The 20,604-nt window shown below is 42.4% G+C and overlaps 1 protein-coding gene across 1 annotated transcript; it reads left to right on the top strand.

The window, feature by feature from the left end:
- The first annotated feature begins 7,843 nt into the window (after positions 1-7,843).
- On the top strand, positions 7,844-20,325 carry tcerg1l (transcription elongation regulator 1 like). The gene is made up of 7 exons (XM_061708787.1): positions 7,844-7,891; positions 10,004-10,155; positions 10,237-10,324; positions 10,414-10,516; positions 17,198-17,287; positions 19,487-19,605; positions 19,812-20,325. The coding sequence occupies exons 2-7, from the start codon at positions 10,032-10,034 to the stop codon at positions 19,966-19,968; spliced, it is 681 nt and encodes a 226-aa protein (XP_061564771.1). The 5' UTR covers positions 7,844-7,891; positions 10,004-10,031; the 3' UTR covers positions 19,969-20,325.
- The last annotated feature ends 279 nt before the right edge of the window (positions 20,326-20,604 follow it).

Here is a 20,604-nt window from a genome sequence, read left to right as displayed (position 1 = left end):
AGGAGGCATCCAAACCAGATGCCCAAACCACCTCTAATGGCTCCTCTCAATGTGGAGGAGCAGCTCCTTTCTCCGTGTCTCTTAAATGGTGGAACTCCTCTCCCTATTTCTAGTGGAGAGTCCAGCTATTCTACATGAGAATACAGTAGGGATACCAGATGAAGAATATTATCAAAACACCAAGATATATTTTGAAAAGAGGTGGCAGTGCAGATAACAGGTGTGTTACAGAGCGTTAATGTAGAAAAATTTAATATTAAAATTAGCAATTAAATGATTTTGATTCATCCAGGACCAAAGCTCACACAAACCAAATAGACAATACAGTCTGATGAAAGCTCTTCACTCTTGTTTAATTATTGAATTAATGTGCTTTACTCCTTGATTTTCAGTGTTGTGCATGAACGCGTTCATTGAACACGTTCATTGAACACGTTCATTGAACATGTTCATTTCTGTGAGAACGTTGAACTGAACGCAACATATTTGCATGTAACCTTGTGACAAGATCACCAACAGTGAGAAGCAGTCAGTCAGCAGAGTTAAATATAAAAATAATGATTTTATTACAAAATCAAAGTAATGACAGAGAAAGGATTTCATGGAATACAAAAAAAGAAAACATTTTGCTACACAACAAAAGAAAGGAGACAAACTAGATATTTAGATACCAATAATGACCAGATCTCTAAAGTGCAATAGTGCTTTGAGGTTCCCAGACTCACTAGGTTCAGTATACAAACATCACAGTGATTATCACAAGGTGCTCAAGCTTGGCCTGAATAGACACAGTGGACTGGAGCAGCCTACTTGCTCCTGCAGACAAAGACCCACTTAAATATATACTGTTTGCCAGGGACGCATATACATTTGCATTTACATAAATACACCACTGGCCTGGTGCACACTCACCTCAGTACGCCATCTGAGAAAATTAAATATATTATATTTGGTGCCTAACTGTTTCCCAAGTATATTAGTGCGTGTGTGAATGAATAAATGAGACGTAAAACGTAAATTTATTTGTAGAAAGGTGCTTTATGAAAATAAGTCCATTTACTTGTATTACTTTGCAGCGCAGTCTTGCCACATCCAATATGGCGGGGACGTCAGTAGGCGATGCAATGTGCTGATTGGCTCTCCAGAAACGCTTTGAAACCCGTGCCAAAGATCGCTGATTGGCTCTTAGTTTTGGCACGTCAAAACACTGCCAAAACTCGTAGTTGTAAAAAAAGTTTGTAGCTTTTGAAAAAAAAGTTTGTAGCTTTTGTAAAAAAGTTTGTAGCTTTGTATCTACAAGTACAAATATTTTTTGCAAGTGCAAATATTTTTTTCACACGCACAATATATTTGTACAAGTACAAATATTTTTTGCAAGTGCAAATATTTTTTTCACACGCACAATATATTTGTACAAGTACAAATATTTTTTGCAAGTACAAATATTTTTTGCACATGCACAAAATATTTCTACAAGTACAAAGTTTATTTACAGATACAAAATACTTATGGCATTAATTTGAGCCTGTATCGGTCTGGCTTCTTACTGTTTAACCAAAACATATCAAAGCATCAACTCTGAATCGGTGTCAAAAATACCACACTGAAACAAGGAAAACAGCTTAACAATAAAACAAAACAGAAACCTTCACATTAAAAAGAAGTACCTGCTCAACACCGGCTCATGCATACCAGCAACTACCCCGTCAGTGAAACTGCACGGCCGACAACAGTGACACAACGCTGCTGCACCCAACGCCACAGTGTTTGTTTTCTCGACCCCGCTCGGTGTCACAGGTATTTATGCCCTGCCTCAAACACCTGGCCAATGGAAATGTTCCACCTGCCCACATGCATATAAAGAACTTGAACGAGAACTTGTTGATTCTGCAGATCAAGAACTGGAATTTGAATTTCAGATTATGTGAGTTTCAGCTTCACTGTTTAGGTCCAATTATTACGGAATAATCCTCCTTCTCATTTCACCAGCGGGCAGCGCGCACATTTAAAATACTCGACGAGACGACAACTTCACACTACATTACCCACAATGCAGCGCACACACTAATTCAATTCAATTTTATTTATATAGCGTCTAATACAACAAAAGTTGTCTCTAGACGCTTTCCAGAGACCCATACCCAGAACATGACCCCCGAGCAATTATTACATAAACAATGGCAGGTAAAAACTCCCTTAGTGGGAAAAAAATCTTAAGCCAAACAGTGGCAAGGAAAAACTCCTCTTTAAAAAGGAAAGAAACCTTGATCAGGACCAGGCTCATAAGGAGGGACCCTCCTGCCAAGGGCCAGACTGGGGGTCAGGGACGGCAACAGCACAGCAGGCAGGTGGAAGCAGCAACGGGATGACCAGGGGTGGGGACCGCAGGCCAGCATGCAGCTCCCGAAGCTCCGGCCCAATCATCAAGTCCCAGGTTGGGGTGCAGGGTCGAGAAAAGGTTGAGAAGGGGCAGGGCCAGGACACTAGCATAACAACGGGCACCAACTCCATGGCAACGGTGGCCCGAGCCTGGTGCAGTCTTTACATGATCAGTGGAGAGAGAGACGTTGCGGACAGATTATGCCTCCGCTTATCATTATCTGCAAGAATTTTACACATCGTCTCCCAAAGAGTCCGACGGTAAAAATCTAACCTTTCTGTGCAAATCATGTCCACCTGCGCTGAGAAAACAAGTCCGAGCGTCTGCCTCGTCAACTTCAAATTTGAAACGTCATGTGGAGTTAAAGCATCTGTCCAGTGTGAGAAAATATCTGCAAGTCCTTGACAATCAAAAAAAGTCATCAGGAAAGACCACGAAGACCCAACAGCCCCAAACGACCCCAGTCCCACTGCTGCACCTTCAGGGGGTTGATTTCCCAGCAACAGGTAGACAAACTGATAATGGACTACATTGAGATTTACAGCCTCTGAGTAAAGTTGAAAAGCCACTAGGACAATACATGATTATATACCAGGGGCGGACTGGCCATCTGTGTGATCTGGAGAATCACAGAACGGCCGGTAGTCCAGGACGGCAGGCGTGTCCGCGTGTACCTATCTACCATGGCCTCAGTGTTAGGGCTCGGCCAGGCGGGGCTTTATAAATATATGGGCTTTATGAATTTATTAAATATATGAGCGCGGAGTCGGCGTGGCGACGAGCATGAGCCGGGCGCGCGCCGGCGGCAGTGAGTCGCGCTGTGAAGCTTGATTTATGATTTATGATTTATTGATTTATGGTTCCGTGTTGGACCGACGCAGAACTACGGTGTAGGTTACGCGGCCACGCGCGCCGTACGGTGCGCGTACCGCGTACCCTACGGCGTAGGCTCTGCGTCGATTTAACGCGGAACCATAAACCAGCCTTAAACCACACCTGCAGCCCGTCAGTTTATCAGGAGGAGAAGTAAACGAAGGGGGCTGCCAGTTGTGCCTATTTGTGAAGAAGTTCTGAGTTCCCTGTGGGAGTTTTTCTATGTTTTTCTATTAAACTACGCCTCGTGTGTCGTATGATTGGGTTCAGAGAGAACGACCCATAACTCTTGTGTGTACAGACGTGTGTAGACGTGTTAAAGAGGTAAAGCCACAGATTTGTTTTCTTTATTGTTGTAATCTGTGCTTTAAATAAATCTGACATTGTTTATTATAAAACAGACTGATTTGTGGCTTGTGTAGATGAAAAATACATGAGAACAGGGCCTTGAAAAAATAATAGCATATTAAATCGCAATCGCAATATTGAGGAAAAAAAATCGCAATTAGATTATTTTCAAAAATCGTTCAGCCCTAGTTTTACGTCTCATTTATTCATTCACACACGCACTAATACACTTGGGAATCAGTTAGGCACCAAATATAATATATTTAATTTTCTCAGATGGCAAAAATAAGAACTTTGTTGATCCCACATAGGAGTAATTCATGTTGTATCAGCTATAGAGAACAAGGTAGTGCCGAAAAACAATATATATCCCCCCTCACAAAAATAAGAAAAATAGAGAAACATATTTTCTCATCAACAAAACATATTTAAAATTTTCCAAGTAACAAAATAACATTTGAACCATTTTTCAGACAATGAAATAACATTTGAACCATCTTTCAGACAATTAAATAACATGTTTTGTTGATGAGAAAATATGTTTATCTGTTTTTCTTTTGTGAGGGGGGAGCACACAGTCACAAGAACACCTGGAAGCATTCATGCTTATGACCACAGAGAAAGACATCCTCATGTCCCTTGACAATGACAGAGTTGCAGAAAAAAGTGACCTTTGAAGAAACTCTTTATCCCCAAAGATTGAGAAAAATGACATTGCTGGTTTGTTTTTATAGGTTAGTATTCAACCTTCATTTCTATGTGAGTATTGAAGTTAAACTGTATATTTACAGCCTCTTTACATTGTGATTTATCATAACTCATACAGTGTTGTGTATTTATAGATACCTGTTTTGTATTGGTTCAACCAGAGGGACTGCAGTGAGACCTTCATTTCTATGCGAGAGTATTCAAGTTAAACTAGAATACTATGCTCTTAACACATCTAGTCAACATCAGTGCTATGGCTATAATTTGGATTGTATAGTATCATGAGCCACAATTAAGTATTGTGACACTCATGCCAGGCTTATTGTTGTTGTTTTTGTTGAGTTTCCGCGCGCCGATTGCTTTGGGCTGGGCCTAGTCAAACTCCAGGGCCGTTTTTTAGTCCCAGTCCGTCCCTGTTATATACAGTGGGGGTCTTCAACCCTGGTCCTCGGGACCCCTGTCCTGCATGTTTTAGATGTTTCCTTGCATCATCACACCTGATTGTAATTAATGGTCGTTGTAGCACGGCGAGTGCTACGGGGCCCGACCGACAGGATAGAGAGGACACGGAGTTTAGTGCAGAACCCTTTATTTTCACCGCCACACATGCACAAGCACCTTCACAGCATCAGCAGCAGCTTCTCACCCGACCCTGCAGCTTCTCTGTCTCTCCCTTAGGTGGAGGGTGGAGAGGTTGACGGGCCACACCTGTGTCCCGTCAGCCTGAGTGGCTGCAGCTCCTCCACCCTGCCACACACCCCCAACGCCAAACTCGCGCCGGGGTCCATCTGGCCGAGCCTACTCCCCCCCCGCCCCTTCGGAGCGGGAGAGGAAGCCCGGAACCGCGACTGCGCCCCTGGGCCTTCCTGGCCCGGACGGCTGCCGGGACCCGTCGGGAGGCCGCCCTCGGGGTCCGGCCAGCCAGCGGGAATGGTCCGGGGGGTCGCCCTCCGCGCCAGGCCGACCAGCGGGAATGGTCGGGGGGCCGTCCTTGGCGACGGGCCGACCAGCGGGAACGGTCGGGGGGCCGTCCTCGGTGACGGGCCGACCACCGAGAAAGCCGCTCTCGGGATCGGGCCGATGGTGGCCTTAGGCCAGACGGTGCGTCCAGGACCCCCTCCTCCCCGCCAGCGCTGCCGCGGCGAACCTCAGGCGTGGTGCCGGGGTGGGCCGCTCCGGGGGTCCCGCCATCTCAGGAGCCGTCACTTGGCGGCCCGCAGCTTCTGCCTCCCGGCCTCTCAGCTGCGGCGCCGCCAGCCCCTCCCGCGCTGCTGCAGCGAACCTCCGGCGTGGCGCAGGGGTGGGTCGCTCCGCGGCCACGAGCGCTTCCAGCCTCGCCAGCTGCTGCTCGCCCTGGTCACAGAGCAGGGCGGCCAGGTCCGCCATGGCATGGGCGAGCGTGCCCAGGGCCCGCTCCGTGCCTCCCTTCTCCATCCCGTCGGGCCCCACGTTGGGTGCCAGTGTAGCACGGCGATTGCTACGGGGGCTGACCGACAGGACAGAGGACACAGGTTTCAGTGCAGGAACTCCTTTTATTCTCGATTACACAGCCACACATCCAGCAGCACCTTCACAGGGAGACGAGAACCTCTTTCTGCTGTGCAGCCATGCCTTATCAAGGCAGGCAGGGTGGAGAGGTTGATTGGGGCCACCTGTGCCCCAATCAACCTGAGTGGCTGCAGCTGCTCCACCCTGCCACAGTCGTCATCAGCTTGTCATCCAGGTCTGCACAAGTCTGTTAATGACAGTCAATTTTATCATCGTGCTGAAGCAGGGAAACATCTATAACATGCAGGACAGGGGTCCTGAGGACCAGGGTTGAAGACCACTGGTATTCAGTGAACAGTTTTAGGATAGGGTGGCATTTCATTCGTACTTCTCTACTAAAAATATTGAAATGAACTAAATTTGAACTAGTTCAAAATGAAAATGGTGAACTATGAACGTGAACTGTTCATTTTTAAACTATGTGAACTGAACTTTGAACTAGTTCATGAGAAGTATGAACTTGCACAACACTGTTGATTTTAGTATCTGATGTTCAAATTCAAATTGAGCTGGCAAAATGAACATAGCTGGCTAACATCTGAGGCTATCTGAACTAGAACCGCAACAAGAAACTACCACCAAATTAACTGTTTTAATCACAGTTTGAAAACCAACTCAGTGTTTTAGTTGTTTCAAGGTTTTCTCATTCTGTTTGTCAGAGAGGCGAGACGTTGGTCAGGTCTCTTATGGAGGAGCTTTACTGCTGAGGAACGAGAGGACGTCTACCAACAGAGAGGTGAATCTTGACATCCACCAGACGTCCAGCTCAGATTTAAAAAAATGGTGTTGAGGTTAAAAATGAGGGTCAAGAAGAAGACCTTATCTGAAGATGGCTGTTACGAGCTACCATTAGCTTCTGGTAGCTTTCATTAGCTACCATTAGCTGCCATTAGTTCCTGTTAGCTATATTCACAGACAGCAAGACGTTAATTCAATGTTGAATTATGGTCAAAAAGGTTGACTTTTGGTTAAGGTCAACGATTGATGGTTGATCAACCCTCAAACAATCATCTAATTCTAAAAGCAACGTCTAATCGATGTTGATTCAACGTATTTTGTTGCCGACAAGGCTTAAACACGACTTCAACATGGATTCAGTGTTTCTGCCTGACCATATTTCAACATTGATTCACTCATATTTTGCTACCTGGGTTAGCTACCATTAGCTTATGGTAGCTTCCATTAGCTGCCATTAGCTGATTTTACCTATATTACATATTATACACATTATATATTATATTACACATTATATATTATATTACCAGCTTATTTGAGCTTTATTAGCTACCACTAGCTACTGTTAGGTGGCATTAGCGACCATTACCTTCTTATAATCATCGTACCATTAGGTACTTTTAGCTACAGTATCATTAGCTACTTTTAGTTGTCATTAGCTACTAGTTTCTATCAGCTAACAAAAGCTAAAATTAGCTATCTTAAACTAAATCTTAAACTGCCATTGCCTCTTTTTATCTGCTGTTATCTATCATTAGCTGCATGCTGGTTATGATAATTACCAAAGTCTTGAACAGAAGGCAAATGGGCTTCTGCTTCCTGGTTCTTGAAGATGCTTCACGGTCCTCCCAGAAGGTTTTTTAGGTGAAGAATATCAGTTGAAAGGTAGCAAAAGATAGTTACAGATTGTTGGTGATAACTAAAAGTAGATGATAGTTACATATAATCATGATGAGCAACCATTAGCTGCCCCTGACTATCCTTAGCTATTGCTATCATTAGCTATCGTTATCGGGGGTCAGTGGTTGCTCAGTCACATGTTTTACAACTATAATCTAGATGTACTCTTTGTGTGTGTGTGTGTGTGTGTGTGTGTGTGTGTGTGTGTGTGTGTGTGTGTGTGTGTGTGTGTGTGTGTGTGTGTGTGTGTGTGTGTGTGTGTGTGTGTGTGTGTGTGTGTGTGTGTGCGCTGCAGTGTGTTGGTGTATCTGTAGACAGGACAAAGGAGGACAAGAAAGATGTCGAGGGAAGGAAAGACCAGCGTCCTGTCGCCTGTACACCTGTTCCAGGATCACCATGGTAACTGCTGCTCTCGCTCGCTCACACACCCAGAAAATGTTCTTTTTATTGATTTCTTTGTCTGAAAACATTAAAAATTCATCATTGTAGGCAGAGCAGAGGTTTTCGAAATGACTCTGCTCAGAAATCAGGGTTAAACAGTCTCTCTCAGTGCTGTCACCATGACAACAAACACAGACACATGCTCTGTGTTCATGTTTTAACATCCTTGACTGTAATTACAGTCACAGTTTAACCGGCTGGAAGTACAGATGGTATTTTTATGTGTGACTCTAGTCTGGAGTCAGTCAGCAGGGTCAATACCAGACGACCAATCGCAGTCATGGAGGTGGAGCCAAGAGCGAAATGCTAACCTGTGATGGTAATTCGTACTTTACATTCATTCTGACACAATCTGTCCAAACATCATCTCTGAACCGACATCTGAAGCAAGTGCTGGCAACGCTGAAGAGCTCCACTGGGACCTGGAATCGCTCAGCCTGGAGGTCAGTGAGGACGAACTCACTGTTGGATCCAGACACTAGTGGTCAGTAGAGGACCTGCAGGTCTGGATCCAGGAGCTGGATCGTTGGTGTTTGGTCCTGATGTGATATGCAGATATTTAAATATTTGTCTGCCGTTTCCTTTTTATGCTGCTTTCTTCTCCTCGTCTCATTTCCTTGTTGTCGTCTGTTGGAATCTTGAACCCTGGAGGCTCTTTCAGACTCAGCTGTCCATCATCTCATCTATGTAGATGTGGGCTTCTCTTTTCAGACCGTTGGTACCACCGGTGAAGGTTTTTGGTGATGGCTGAAGCGAGTGAGTTTCGTGCTGAATGAGTCACGTCTCTGGGTTTATACAGATAACAAGAACTGCAGTCCTCAAAGCCTATCTCCTCTGATCCTTTTGTGTCAGGATTGTCTGATTTATTACGTATTATTTACTGATATACTACTATATTAGGGCTGTTCGATTTTGCCCAAAAATAAAATCTCGATTTTTTTCTCTCAAAATCCAATTTTCGATTACGATTATTTTGTGAATTGACAAAAGGCAAAGAAATGATTTCAAATATGCTGTTTTTTTAGTGAACATTTGCCCCATTGGGCTTTAAGTGCAAACTTTGCTCTTATTAAACCAAAAATGAATGAATAAAGTGCAAAACTCTGTAAAATAAGTTGAAAAAAAGTTTTAAAAAATATAATAAAATATAAAGTTTTATCTCTGAAAAAAAAATCAGCAAATCAGCACTTGCAAACATACAGTAAGTTATATTTCCAATTAAATAAAACAAGACATTTTCTAATTAAACTAAACTGGGTCTTTGCATGCTAAATAATAATGCAACCCATGAATGAGGTAGAGGTGTGTAATGTCAGTCATTACATTTGCTATTCACATTTGCAAGTTTTTTGCAAACACAAGCCGGTCTACGGCATCTGGCTTGAGGGATGCCCAGTGGCATGTTACGCCCCCTCCTACACTAAAGAGCCTCTCCGATGGGGCACTTGTCGCAGGTATTGAGAGGTATTTCCATCAATCATTAATATGTTATCAATCATTAATATGTGTGCAGACAAGGTAAAAAAAAGTGAAAAATCGATTTTACGAGTTTCACGTTTTAACATCGTTCTAATTACATAATCGTGATTACGATTTAAAATCGATTAATTGAACAGCCCTATACTTTATATTACTTATTTGCCACCATAGCAACTGAGGTCAACCAGATCCCATTACCGGGCCCCTTGACCACTGGTTGGCCCCTGATTTTTGTTATTTTATGTGTTCTTCCTGTGTAGGATGTCTGGAGCTCATTCCACAGCGTCTCCAGGCGGCTAAGTTCTGGACCACTACCAAGGGTGGACCTTGTTGGAGCATGGGGACTCATGTTTTAGGCTGAATGTAAACTGGTTTTGGAATCATTGTGGATCGATTTAGCACTGATCCGGATCGGGTTCCAACTGGTTTCAGAGTTTAGGTGCAGATCAACTGCTGTTGATTGTAGGCCTTCAGAGATCTTTTTGCGAGGTGTGGTTCCCATCGGTTGAAGGCTGCTATCCAGGACTGCCCAGCGGACACCAACCACACTACCTCTAGATCATTTAACAGTTTGGTTTGTGTTCGTTTCAGGTGTGTGGTGTGGACCGGAGACGACCGCATGTTCTTCTTCAATCCCACGATCCACCTCTCTGTTTGGGAAAGACCAGGAGAGCTTATTGGTCATGACATCAGCAACATCGTCCAAAACCCACCCCACAAAAGGAAGAAGATGCCCCCAACTGGTCCGTCTCTGCACCTGTCCATCTCTGCACCTGTCCATCTCTCCATCTGTTTAACTCCTGAACCGTTTTCGTTTCTGACAGGCAGCGATGTCATCTGTCAGTCACCTGGTCTCCGTGGTGATGACCACGAGGAAGAGGATGACCATAAACGCAGCTCCAAGAGAAACAGGTGACTTTTCAGGAGGTTTTTCTTCTTCTGAGTTGGACGTTTATCATCATCAGAGACCAATGGGAGTGATTTTCTGTCCCTCCCTCCAGAACAGAGGACTCAATGTCACTTGTCCCTCATCCAAGAGAGGTTAAGCTCCTCCCACTGGATCTTCGTGTCGCTCACTTCAGAGAAATGATGCTGGAAAGAGGGGTAACACTGCCAACCCCCGCACATTCATCAGACAAAGAAAATACACCACAATACTAAGACCTCACTGAGCTTGTTAAATGTGAAAGTCATGACAGCACAATTTAGCTACCAGTTAGCCCCGCCCCCCTTAGTAACTGTTGCTAATGCAATCTTTCAGTGTTGTTTACAGTTTTACATTGGTGACTCTCTGCATCTTGTCCAAAGATGTTTTAGTCTAATTTTGTAAACAAATGGACGAACCTTCATCGAGTAACATTCAAACTGACTTAAATATGTCATTGAAGGAAATTTGGAAATTTAAAATAGATCCAGTTGGTAAAAGTTGGTTAAATTGGAGGTGAGGGTTTATCGAAGCTTCATCTTACTGTCGTCACGGTTACAGATGACAACATCCAGGATCAACACCATTCAGGCACCTGAGTGATTACTGCCATGTGCAGTTATATGTTACTGTACATAAACACTATTCACCCTGAGTCCCTGTATTCATCTATACATAAAAGTACACATTATTTATGGAATTTATATTCCGCTTGTACAATCTTATTCATTACAAGCATTCTTACTCGCAGATATTTCTATACGCGTTAAAGCATGCATATACACATATATACCCTCACAGCCATACAAGTCCAGACCCTCGCCCCAGAACCAGGAAGTCCCCCGTCCCATATCTAATTTCTATCCATGCTCTATTTAGTCTCTGTAGACAGTGATTACGTTTACATGCAGTCAAAATTCGGGTTATTGCTAATATTCCGGTTACTGAAACATTTGGAATATTCCGTTTACATGCGTGAGCAAACAGGGTTATCCCTGTATACATGGTGATTAATCATTTGGGATATCTGGATCAAACCAACGACGCACGGAGAATGTGATGACGCAATTAGCGTCATTTCCGCTTCTTCTTCCTGTATCCAAATTCAAAACAAATGCTGCTTCACGCAACTTTTTGCTCACCTTCTTGTAAATCTCGCTAATCCCGTACTTTCTAGCGTCTACAAATGCCAAAATGTTCATATCCTTCATTACATTTATGAAGTGATTAGTCTCCTCCTCACTCCAAAAGTGTGGCGTGGTCTTGCGTTTCGTCGTGTTTATAAGAACTTCCTGGACTCAAAAGACCAGGATTCCTTGTGAACAGAGCATGTGCAGAAAACAAATTCATGTCCCGTTTGATGGGGATATTCCGTTAGGCGTTTACATGATCGAATATTCAGGTTTTAACCCTTTATAGGGCACTCATTGAAATACTTGGAAATGTACAATTTCAACCCTAAAGTGTTATTGGGGGCTACTACCAGAGTATTTTTCCATTTTTCTTTTTTTCGTTTTTTTTTTATTCTTGATGCAAATCAAGGTCAAAGAAGTTACCATATATGGTTCCTTGCCCATCGCGAGTAACATTGTATCTAACACTGAAGTTACCATGTATGGTTACTTGCCCATTGTGGGTGAAATTGTACCCATAAATTGGATATGTATAAAAATACAAAAAACACATACAACATAATATTTATGATACTCTCTTCATAGAGATATTAGAACTTTTCTCCATAAATGGTATAACTTGACTTATAGGGCTTCTCTTTTATTTCGTCCAATCAGTCCAATCACCTCCTGACCCTCTCTCTCCACCAGGTTGACCATGCCATTGACCATGCCACAGAACAAGAAGTGAAGAATAGCATTAGAATTAATGGTGGTACTGATATGATGCTATACAAATCTGTGGCAACATCCAATGCAACATCCAATATTGCCTTACGTTATAATGAGATAAGATGGATCTTTATTGTCTCCCTTAGGAGAAATTTGTCTTGGACACGAGGCACGGCTATTTGTAAAACGAAAACACCCGAAGTATGACTTACTAGATGCAGCGGGCATACGTCTACAAAAGAACACTGTCACTTGAACTAGTTTGACCATAAGGGGGTGTATTTGTAAAAAAAAAACACACAAAGTATGGCTTACTAGAGTATCTGGCATATGTCTATAAAAGGTTCCTCAGTCACTTGCACTAGTTTTACCACACAGGGGCGTATGATCATATATGGGATCACCATTATTCATGCTAACTATTTCACTGATTTCACTAATTCTGCACAAAAAACACTTATCTCATCAGTAAGCACCATCATTGAAACACATACAGTGTGAGTGTCATCAACTTAGCATGGTTAGTTTCAGCTTTCTGAACTTTTGTGTGGAAGAAGGTAGGAGCAAAAATGGGAAATTTCCCCTTCTTGAAAATCAATGAAGTTCCCGCTTCTCCAGGGCACTGCTGATTGGTCAGATGCCATGATGACACTGTCTGTGACAAAGCATGATCTGTGCTGATTGGCAGGATTAACTCACATGACTTCAAGACCTCACTGAGAAGTTTGGGGAAAGTAGTTTTTCATGTCCACGGAAATTACCGTATATGGTTACTCGCCCTATAAAGGGTTAAAAGGAGTAACCCAGGGGTCATATTCGGGTTTTTAAAAACCCGAATATGAGCAAATTCGGGTTATTCAAAGGGGTTATTGGTGTTTACATGGCCGTGCAAATTCGGGTTATTGCCAATATTCAGGTTTTAAAAGGGTTATTGACAGGGCTGCACATAAGTGGGCCGCCAGAGCGCATGCGCCGTAAAAATCCACAGTGCGCTGTCAATCTTGTGCTGCGAAGCGCTTTTGCGTACCAACAGCTGGGGCTCATATTATTGGTTGTGGCCAGACCAGAATACTAATATTAAAAAATCTATTGGGAGAGCTTTTCCCCAGAACTGCCACTCAAAGTTGGTAATGGCCAATCACAGCGCGTCCTTGCTCCCCCTCCATGCTCGTGGCGGCGGTGGGTTGGGCAGGAAGAGAGGTAAGGATCAGCTTTACTGAAAAAACCCCGTCACGTCTCGTCAAAATGTCCAAGAAGCAAGCGCCATTAAGTAACTATTTTGGCGTTCCACCGCCACCAACTACAAAGAGACGCCAAACTGAACCACTACCCGAATCGAACAGAAAACATGTGTTCGCCGAGAAGTGGCTGCATGATGTTACGCGGCGACGCGCACCGTACGTTCGCGTTCCCGCTTATCCTACCCCGTAAGCTCTGCGTTGGTGCAACGCGGAACCATAAATCAGCCAGTGTCCGTCACTGCGTGCAGCAGTTTCCTGCGCCAGCAAGACGCTGCTCTGATTATGGCTCAAAGTTTATGAAAACCCCAAATAAAAAATAAATTAGAGAATATTTTATGAAATCAATAAACAATTCCATCATCAAAATAATAACAAATAAAGGTTAAACATATCTTGCTTTGCATGTGATAAGACTAGGTAATATATTAGTTTCACCTTTTAAGTTGAATTATTGAAATAGATTAACTTTTACACCATATTTTAGTTGAATTATTGAAATAAGTTAACCTTTACACCATATTCTAGTTGAATTATTGAAATAAATTAACTTTTACACCATATTCTAGTTGAATTATTGAAATAAGTTAACTTTTACACCATATTCTAGTTGAATTATTGAAATAAGTTAACTTTTACACCATATTCTTCACCTGTAGGCTATATTCTACACCTTGGCTGATGTGGACATACAGAGCATAGGAGGATATTTCAGCTGCTATATGGTTGGCTGTCTGTACAGTCATGCAAGTTCAATGCTATTAAAGAACACGTTTTTTCATATAAAATAAACACATTTTTATGCAGTTTAGACGTTTTGGGGCTTTTTTTTGGCTCCTGCGCTGCTGAAATCGGGGCGTCCTTTATTTCTATTTCTGAAAGTTGGCAACCCTAGGTGCAAAATATGCCATGAGCATCCCAATCTGGCCGATAAAAACTGTAACTTACTTATACTGACTCTACAGACTAACACGCACCATAATTTGTTAATTCATCTTTATAAGTGAATAAATATCGTTTTGCCTATAACTTATTCCTGCATCCCTCTTTTATTGATCCGGCGAGACGGGTCACCGCGTTTTTGGAGCCCCAAGTCACATATCCAGGGGCTCCTCTGAGCACCAGACCAAAATAGTTATGTGCAGCCCTGGTTATTGAGTGCATGTAAACGCAGTCAATCTTTCTAGTCTTCATCTAGTCTACGTGTGCCCTATCGAAACTTTCTAGATAGATATCTGTGTCTAGACTCTTATGGATTCACTCTGGGATACATTTAGTTTTCTATACAGGGATAAACAATTTTCACTACATTTTCAAGCACTGCTACACAAATAGTGACAAAGGACGGATTGCAGAGTCACTAGAAGGCGGTGTCAGACACAGCTGTTGAAGCATTAGCTAACTTATGAGAGACAACGTGGATTTCTACATAATGATCGTAACTAAGGGAACTGAGGGCCTTCGCTCTGGCTTGGGTCATTTTGACCCGAGCCGTCTTGATTTGCAAGGCTTAAATAAGTTTAGATAATGTTAGCAGAACTCAAAATATTGTAGCTTTGATTTATCTTAGAACAAATGTGGAAATCTTGTTGAACCTTTGGATGTAAAGTTGGAATTTTAATCCAAAGCAGATATTCAACTCAGTTTAGTTTGGGTTTAGGAAATGGGATAAAATGAACTCCATGTTTCATCCCTCTGATACCTGGAATCAGGATTACAAGTAATCTAGACGGATTCAGTTGTTTGTGGAGCTGAAAGCTACAGATGTCTGGGTTCTGGTCCCCGTGGAACTGATACTCAACAGCCATTGGCTCATCTGTCTGTGAGGGGTGGGCTTACTGATAGGTTAATAAGAACACTACTGCTGAAAGTGACCTAGGGACATGGAACATTGTCAAGCTCATTTAGTTTGTGAAAATGTATCAATTTTTTTTAATTCATTTCAGACCTTTAACATGTTCCAGGGAGGTTGGGACAGTAACGTTTTTAATTCTTAAAAGTCATATTCAGTACTCGGGTTGAGGGGGGATGAGGGGGGATGGCATCCCCCCTGAAATAAAAACGGTAAAAATCACCCCCCCTGTAAAACTGCCATCCCCCCTTTCCATCCCTTATGTCATTTCATCAATGAATGTGGTTTTACTGCTATTTCAACATTTAGTCATCACCAGAAAAATAACACCAGAAAAATAACTTCTTTCACAATTTTCACCTGTTTCAAGTAAATTTTCGCTTGAAATAAGTAGAAAAATCTGCCAGTGGGACAAGATTTATCTTCTTATTACAAGCAAAAAAAATCTTGTTCCACTGGCAGATTTTTCTACTTATTTCAAGTGAAAAACTACTTGAAACAGGTGAAAATTGTTGTTTTTTCCAGTGATGAGTCTTGTTTTAAGTGTAATGAGATTTTTGTTTACTAAAATTAGACATTTTAACTAGAAATAAGACAAATATTGTTAAGATTTTGAGTTTTTGCAGTGATCCATTTTACTTATCCTGTGAAGGACAGAGGCATATTGATAAGTTCAGAAAACTGTTTTTTATTGTTGTGTTTTGATGTATTTAATGGAAGCCCAGTGGATATTTAAAGCTTACAGCCACTTACTGACATTTGGTCAGTGCTTTTATTTGTAATATATTATTTGTAATCAGCACAATTTATCTGTCCCCATATGATAAAATCCACCATCCCTCCTGATTTTTTTTTTACAACTCGAGTACTGGGCATTGTGGCATTGAGGATACCATGCGATGAATTGTTTCAGGTGTTGTTTTGTCCCACTCTCCCTCTAAAACACATGTGAAAGTTTGCAATAGTCACATTGAAGGCGGAGTAGGACCCAGATGCAGGAGAGACGCAGGAGGCATGAGTTCCAAAAAGGTTATTTATTTAACTTAAACAAACCAAAAACACTGTTGAGCAGGATTTACAAAAAAAACATGAGAAACTAAACTAGAAACAATACAAAAACCTAACATGACACGTGGAGGGTGGACACAGTACGGACCAGCAAGGACTCAAGGGAAAGACAAGATATACGTACACAGAAGGCTTGACGAGACACTTGTGCAAACGATGGGAAGGGAAGTCAAGACATAACTTATATATCAACCTATGAACCTCTATACCAAAACTGGAAAACCGTGACATGAACACAAAAACCATAACAGCAATAGTACAGGATTGTGGTTTTGGGGTTGAAAGTCATCCAACATTCTCTGTTGGGGACAGGTCATTACAGCCTCAGACCAGTCCAGTATCTTACACTCTTCTTCCTCAGTCATGTCTCTTTAATGTGTATCAGAATGTTTTCTTACATCATGTTAAAAATTCAACAGATGTGGCCTTGAAGACAGATGATGTTGTAGTTTGCTGCATTAATGCTGTCATCACAGAAGTGGAAATGAGCTTTTCTGGACTGGTTTCTAATAACAGTCTGGATAATCATTTTCCTCTCTGTTCTGGAGCGCCTGGCACGAAGGTCTTCCAAAAGACAGATCTGGAATATCGATTGGGAACATAAATCATAGCGTCATCCGCATATAAAATGACATCTGTATTAATTAATCCTGGATGATGCTAAGAGGAATATGTAGAATTAAAGAAGCAGAGGTCCTAATACAGAGCCTTGTGGTACTACTCAGTTAGTAAAATTCACATTTCAATGGTGATGGTTCATCCCAGATGCCTCCAAGTCCAGAGATGTTTTATATCTTTGTTTAACAGATACGTAATGGAGTGTTCATTCATCATGAAGGCGTTCTCGTATGGTTTCAGGTGTCTGCATTCTCTACCTGGGAGAAGGAGCTTCACAAGATGGTGTTTGACCCTCGATACCTGCTGCTTACTGCAAACCAAAGGAAACAGGTCTGAGACTGTTCTCATTTCTCTGATGTACAGACGCAGGATAAAGTATGTGAACCCCTTCACATTAACTAATTTTCTGCATTAATACGTCTTAAAATCTAATCTGAAAGTGTGGTTTAGAGCTCCACAGAGGTATGCTACAGTCTGTTTCAGCTTTCTTTGGGGCAAAAAGCAGGGGTACACTCTGGACAGGACTCTAGAACCACCCCAAGATATGTCTGCAACCAGTCCAAACCCCAATCTGAAAAAAGTCCATGACCGGTTCTAAAACCTGTCCAAAGGTAGTGTGCAGTCAAAAGCAGTTCAAACCTGTTCAAAACCATTTGTAAAATGTCTAAAACATCCTGAATCCAACCTAAATCTAGTCTATAACCTGTTTCAAACAGCCCACAAGCTATTCAAGATACTTCCGAAAACCAGTCGAGAGCTTCAAAAAACAGACTATATGAAGCCAGAAACCAATCTGACACTAATTTAAAGCGATTCTGAAGTCTCAACACCAACCTAAACCAATCTAAAGCCTTTCTGAAAATCAGTGCAAACCATTTCATACAAAACCCAGTCTAAAGCTTAATCCAAAGTAGTCTGGAACCAGATCATTCAGGCAAATCTTGTCTGGAGTGCAGCTGAATCTACCTACAATACCACAGTCCAGTAATCAACCCAGTACACATTGAAAACCTCTCTAAAAAACTGTCCAAATCCAGCCCAGAACTAAAAACTAGTGCAAAAAAAATCTATAACCAATACAAAACAAGTAACAAACAAGTCCTGAAGCAATCTGAGCGTTCAGGAAGAATATTAAAATCTCACAGAATCAAAACATCATTATCGTCCCAGTGGTGAAGCACGGTGGAGGGATCATCATGGTTTGGGCTTGCTTCGGTTAAGATCATGGAACAGAAAACTAATTTGTTTTTTTTTCTTATCCCAGCGCTTCGCAAGGTTCTGGCTACCGGCTCTGAACTTCAAGGATTCACTTAGTTTTTGAGTTTTTAGACTAGTTCATGGACTGGTTTTTCGACCAAAGCTGATGAAAAAATGGTTTTAGACTGGTTTTTGAGTGCTATTATACTATTTCTAACTTTTGGTACTAAAAAAAACGGACTGGTTTCAGGAAGGTGTTGTTTTTAAATGATTAGGTATCTTTTGTCTGACCCCTGATGAGCAGCGACGGACATTGGCATTAGGGCTGAACGATTTTTGAAAATAATCTAATTGCGATTTTTTTCCTCAATATTGCAATTGCGATTTAATATGGGATTATTTTTTTCAAGGTCCTGTTCTCATGTATTTTTCAACTACACAAGCAATAAATCAGTCTGTTTTATAATTAACAATGCCAGATTTATTTGAAGCACAGATTACAACAATAAAGAAAACAAACTGTGGCTTTACCTCTTTAACACGTCTACACACGTCTGTACACACGAGTGTTATGGGTCGTTCTCTCTGAACCCAATCGCACGACACCAAACCGGGTTAAAACGAAGGAGTAGTTTAATAGAAAAACACAGAAAAACTCCCACAGGGGACAAAAAACCTTCCTGACAGGGAACTCAGAACTTCTTCATAAATAACTCAAAAATCACAGAGAGAAAAAAAAACACCAGCAAACCAACAAACAAACCAACAAAGCTCACAGAGTTAACAAAACGAACCAGCAATGAACAACTCGCAGCCGCTCTTTAACTTCTCCTCCTGATGAGCTGTTGGGCTGCACGTGTGGTTTAAGGCTGATTTATGGTTCCGCGTTACACCAACGCAGAGACTACGCCGCAACGGGGGGCGCTTCGCCGCATGCCCTACGGCGTAGGCTCTGCGTCGATTTAACGCAGAACCATAAATCAGGCTTCACAGCGCGACTCCACTGTCCGCCGGAGCGCGCCCGGCTCGTGCTCGGCGCTGCGCACCGCCGACTCCGCGCTCATATATTTAATACATTTATAAAGCCCATATATTTATAAAGCCCCCGCCTGGCCGAGCCCTAACACTGAGGCCATGGTAGATTTAGGTTACAGGCGGACACGCGGCACTGTTGACTTTTTTCCGCTGCCGGCAACGTGACCAGATCACGTGACTGGTCAAATCGCAGCCTTTGCGGTTAGAAAATCTTGTTTTATCACATTGCGATATTATCGCAAATGCAATTAATCGTTCAGCCCTAATTGGCATCATCATTGACGTGTGTGTTCTCAGGTGTTCGATCAGTTTGTGAAGAGCAGAGTGAAGGATGAGTACAAGGAGAAGAAGAGTAAACTGCATAAAGCCCGAGAGGAGTTCAGGCAGCTGCTGGAGGAGGCCAACGTCACCAGCAGGTGAACCACCTCCATCATTCCTCACCTGGCCTCACCTGGCCTCACCTGACCTCACCTGGCCTAACCTCACCGGTCTTACCTGTCCTCACCTGACCTCACCTGAGCTCAGCTGACCTCATCTGTCCTGGCCTTGATCTGCCGTTAATTCAGCAGTCACTTGTCAGAGATCTCGTCTTATCTCCATATTTCTGTATTTTGTCCTGCAGATCAACTTTTAAGGAGTTCTGTAGTCGTCACCATGGCGACCAGCGCTTCAACACGCTCAACAGTAAGAAAGAGCAGGAAGTTCTCTTCAACAACTACATCACAGCCTTGAAGAAAAGGGACAAGGAGAACCGAGCCAGACTGAGGAAGATGAGGTGAAGAACCACTAAGTGACGCTAGAAGCAGCTAAAACCAACTAGAACTTCGTCTAACAAACCTTCCAGGACCGAAACTCCTGGTTCTGTGGGAGAAGCTGGACAAGGACCAGAAGCATCAGACCTGGACCTATGAACCCAAGTCTCCCAGACTTGTGCCCCAGACCCAGGTTCCTCAGCCTCAAATCCCCCAGACCCAAGTCCCTCAGACCCAAGTCTTCCCCAGACCCAAGTCTTCCCCAGACCCAAGTCTTCCCCAGACCCAAGTCTTCCCCAGACCCAAGTCTTCCCCAGACCCAAGTCTTCCCCAGACCCAGGTTCCTCAGCCTCAAGTCCCCCAGACCCCAGTCCCCCTGTACAGTTCCTGTCTTTGCAGATCATTTCAAACGTGTTTGTTTAACATGTGATGCTTAAAAATGTCTGAGTTTATCCGTCTGCACGTCACAAATGTCATTAAAAAATAATAATTTATTTCGTTAATAACCGTTTTAAGTTTTTTTATATTTGATATATTTTCGATTTTTTTATTTATATGTATTCATATATTTAAAAATTCTAAATAATACAAATATCTATATTTCTTTGTTTGTTTTTTCATTTTATTTTTATTCATTTGTATCTTATTTTTGTATATTTAATT

Source organism: Cololabis saira, chromosome 19 (assembly GCF_033807715.1).
Source record: "Cololabis saira isolate AMF1-May2022 chromosome 19, fColSai1.1, whole genome shotgun sequence".
Taxonomy (NCBI): Eukaryota; Metazoa; Chordata; class Actinopteri; order Beloniformes; family Belonidae; genus Cololabis; species Cololabis saira.
The sequence above is the reverse complement of the archived record's forward strand: the minus strand, read 5'-3'. Positions and strand labels throughout refer to the sequence as shown.

What these genes read in the sequence shown, in the direction of transcription:
- tcerg1l (XM_061708787.1), top strand. Translation starts at nt 10,032, where the DNA reads ATGTTCTTCTTCAATCCCACGATCCACCTCTCTGTTTGGGAAAGACCA. An exon ending in GAAGAAGATGCCCCCAACTG is followed by an intron (nt 10,156 to 10,236) that starts GTCCGTCTCTGC and finishes CGTTTCTGACAG; the next exon opens with GCAGCGATGTCATCTGTCAG. An exon ending in GAGGCCAACGTCACCAGCAG is followed by an intron (nt 19,606 to 19,811) that starts GTGAACCACCTC and finishes TTTGTCCTGCAG; the next exon opens with ATCAACTTTTAAGGAGTTCT.